Source organism: Pteropus vampyrus, unplaced genomic scaffold (assembly GCF_000151845.1).
Source record: "Pteropus vampyrus isolate Shadow unplaced genomic scaffold, Pvam_2.0 Scaffold219, whole genome shotgun sequence".
Classification (NCBI taxonomy): Eukaryota; Metazoa; Chordata; class Mammalia; order Chiroptera; family Pteropodidae; genus Pteropus; species Pteropus vampyrus.
Window position 1 is genome coordinate 1,308,291 of NW_011889000.1, and position 3,850 is coordinate 1,312,140.

Below are 3,850 nucleotides of genomic sequence, written 5' to 3' on the forward strand. Positions count from 1 at the left end.
CCAGCAAGTGGTTCCACTCTCCTAGGCCTTTAACAGGGCTAATTTGGGCTCAACCCTCCCCCAGGCAGCTCCTTACAGCAAACACCACCCCATCCCTGGTGCCCTGGGCAGCATCACGGGACACAGGGCAGAAGAGGCGCCAGCCACACCTTCCTGAATGTATAACTCTCCCCTCCTGTCTGATTAAGGTGTTCGCCCCTGCTGATACCCTGAGAGATTTAGTTCTCAGGCAGAATGCAAACAGACCACACAGTGCACCCCGCCCCGCCCCCGGACCGCCCCCATCCCTGCCCCAGTTCCTCTTTTTCTGGAATCAGTGTGGATGGAGGTCGGGTGCAGTGAGCGTGCTGGAGAGGGTCCAGGAGCTCTCAAACTGGACCTCTACTTTAGTTCTGTTGCTTCTTAGGCCTGTGATTCTCTTCTTGCTCCACCCTGATCTGTTACATCCTCATCCTGGGGTGTTTGGGGAGTGGGGAGGGCGGAGAGTGTTGACTGGGACAGGGCACAAGGGAACCTTCTGGAAATCGTGTCTCGGCACATCTCATAGAAATATAATGCAAGCCGCATACGTAGTTTCACGTTTTCTGGTAGCCACATTAAAAAAGTAAAAAGAAATAGGTGAAATTAATTTTAATAATGTTTTAGTGAACCCAATATATCCAAACTATTACCATCTCAGCATGTGATTAATGTAAAATATTGCTAATGAGCTATTTTACAGTCTCTTTTTTCACATCGAGTCTTTGAACTCCTGTGCGTATATTACACTCGCATCATGCCTCGATTCAGACATCCCACTTTTTAAGTGTTCATTACAGCACTGAACAGCACGGTTCTCTATCTTGGGGTGGGTGGTAGTCACACGGGTATAGACATATGTAAAATTTTGTCTAGCTGTGTGCCAGAGGCTTGTGCATGGCACTGTGAGTAAGTTACACTCCCTTTAAAGAGTTTTTTAAAAATCCTCTTCAGAGCTCTGCTCAAATACCCTCGTGTCCCCCTGAAGCCTCCCTGGGCTGGATAAACCTCTCTACATGCGTCACACTGTGCTTCTGTTACATTCATTCCAGTCTTGTGCTTTGGCTGGTTGTTTCTGTGTATGTCCAAACCATTTTATTATAAGCGCCGTCAGGTGAAGATGGTGATTTGTTCTTTTATTTTTTAAACTCCCCAAAGGGCCACCGGCTTCATAGATGCTAAATAAGTAAGCTCAGTTGAATCGAACCCCCGTTGGCTCTACACCCCTCTCCGCAGGGCTGCAGGATGGGCTGATCATTTGATTCTGTTCCCAGTCTTGTTCCAGACGTTGACAAAGGAGAGGGAGAGGAAGAGGAGGAGGAAGATGGCACGGGGCCGTGTCTGCCGGTCACTCCCAAGAACTGCCTGCCTCGCCGGGGCATCAGCATCCTGGAGAAGCTCATCAAAACGTGCCCCGTGTGGCTGCAGCTGGGCCTGGGCCAGGCAGAGACAGCCAGGATCCTGCACCGGGAAGCAATTGGGGTGAGTCGGGGTCTCTTCATTTCGTGGCCGCTGGGCAGATAACAGCCACAAGGAGCTGCTTAGCACCCCCACCCACGGAAGTGGATCCCGTTTGCTTACCTTTCCTAGGTGTATCAGCTTTTCAACAAGGGTGGTTTTCCCAGGACGCAGGAGCAGAGGATGTGGTGGCAAGGCTGGTTTCTGCTTTGGAGAGCAGGTGTCCCCAATGGAGAGCAGGGCAAACGTGGCTGCCATGGGCTTTCTGGACATTTTGAGAACTCAGCCAGGCATCCTGGGACCAGAAAATATCAGAACCCGGGGGACCTGGGAAATCATTTTCTACTCCCCCGTTTTACATGTGAAAACAAGGGGGCGTGTGATGGGGTCGAAAGATTTTTTGGAGTCAGGCTCTGTGAGGTGGGCAAGTGGCTTAAATTTTCTGAGTCTCACTTTTCTCACTTTGAAATGAGACCATTGACAGCATCTTCCTCCCAGTAGTGTAAGCGTTCACTGGAGATGGGTGGGTAGATAAGGAGCAGTGAGTCAGAGCTCACCAAATGCCACCCCACCTCACCCCACCCCACCCCAGCCCACGCTTTTTCTCTTACATGCTGCTTCCTTTAAAAAAAAAAAAAAATTAGTTAATTTGTTTAATTATAAAAGTGATGCACATATGTGTTCATTGTAAAAAAAAAAAAAGTCAAGCTGAACAGAAGTGACGAAGTGAAAAGTAAAACATCTTATCAAGGTCTTTGCCAACTGCTTTTCACCTTACCCACTTCCCACAAGTCTTTTTGTGTTTGTTTTTCACAAGGTGAAATTCACGTGACATAACGTTAGCCATTCTAAAGCGCAGAATTTAGTACATTCAGTATTGTGTAGCCACCACCTCTATCTACTTGTAAAACGTGTCATCACCAGAATGATAAAACCCCTTGTCCGTAAAGTAGTCACTCCCCTCCCCGCTTCCCCGGGCCTCTGGCAGCCATCGTCTGCTCCCAGAAGTCATTTTTGCTAGAATGCATGATGTACCTCTCCAGCCCTTTTCTGTGCAGAGTCCCATATCTGTGACAGCGAGCATTCGCTAAGCACTCACGATGTCCTGGCACTCGTCTAAGTCCTTCACGTGAATTAGCACAATTTATCCTCACAGCAGCCCTCTGGGGTAGGAATTACTATTATGCCCATTTTACAGATGAGGTAACTGAGATACAAAGGAGATACAAAGTTGAGTGACCCCCCCCCGCCCCACCAGGTGACACAGCTAGTGAGTGCCCCAGCTGGAATTTGAACCCAGGCGGTATGGGTGCACCTGCGCCTGCGTCGTATTGTACACGTTTTATTTGACACAGATGGACTTGTATCTTTCAGCCATCGGGCCTTTTTGCTGGTCTCACCTTCAGTGTGGTGTGGGGAACAGTCCAGGCTCATGAACACAAGGGGCTCAGTTGGTCTGTTGTACCTGAAAACTGGAATTGCTAGAACTTACGGGGCCTCCAGCAAAGTCTGAGCCTCCCTTTGCCACAGGCCCCTGCCATAGGGAATGGGGATGGAGAGGCCTGAAGGCCCAGCAGAGCCCTGCCTGAGACCAGGGGTGGCCTCCTTTGGGTAGCGAGAGAGGTGCCCGGTGAGCCAGCCCAGCCTCAGAACCAGGCTGAGCCTGGGGGTCCATAGATGGACTCCAGGGGGTACACAGGGATGTTGTAGACCTCAGGAAAACAAGATGCTATTCTTCCCACCGAAAGGTTTTCAGTTTTGAACGGTCTTAGGGCTTCAGAGCAGATGATGAAACTGTGTAGCAAATAAAATTTAGATTCATGCCAGCAGGCGTGCTGGTAGGCACTCCCAGCCTCAGCCTGGCCGGTCCGTCGTCCACTCCCTATTAGGTTCTGACGGGATCAATCACCTTCCCACCCCTCCTGGGAGGATGCAGCTCAAAAGTGGACCCAAGGGCAAGGTCCACGCAGCAAGGGGGCCATTTTCTGGACCTTTCTTGGTCAAGGAGGGGCATGTCCTGGGCACGTGTATAGCTAGGAGTGGATCAGACAGTGAGGACCTGTGCAGAGAGTAGGCAGGTGGATCTCTGGGGCAAGCTGGGCTGGGTGTAAGCCATGCTCGCTTCGTCAAAGGGTCAGTCCTTTCTTCAAACAGTGTAAGATAAGCCAACTCAAAATAGGCACAGTGGTTTTACATGGAGGATGCTTATTAATGCCAGGCCCTGGTTCAAATGCTGTATGAGTGTCATGTCGTTTAATCCTTGCATTAACCCTTTGGAGCAGACTCTGCTATTCTCCCAGAGAGCGAACGTGAAGCTGAGAAGCGCCCTACTTCGGGCTTCCCCAGAAGCAGACCTAAGACCAGGATCTGAGTG

General features: G+C 50.3%; 1 protein-coding gene across 3 annotated transcripts in view; it reads left to right on the top strand.

The window, feature by feature from the left end:
- RIN3 (Ras and Rab interactor 3) overlaps nt 1-3,850 on the top strand; it is a 117,324-nt gene that overhangs the window by 30,085 nt on the left and 83,389 nt on the right. For all 3 annotated transcript variants that reach the window (XM_011373163.2, XM_023538351.1, XM_011373162.2), the window contains exon 2: nt 1,293-1,500. In XM_011373163.2, the coding sequence (XP_011371465.1) occupies nt 1,293-1,500 (208 nt within the window). The remainder of the gene's footprint in view (nt 1-1,292; nt 1,501-3,850) is intronic.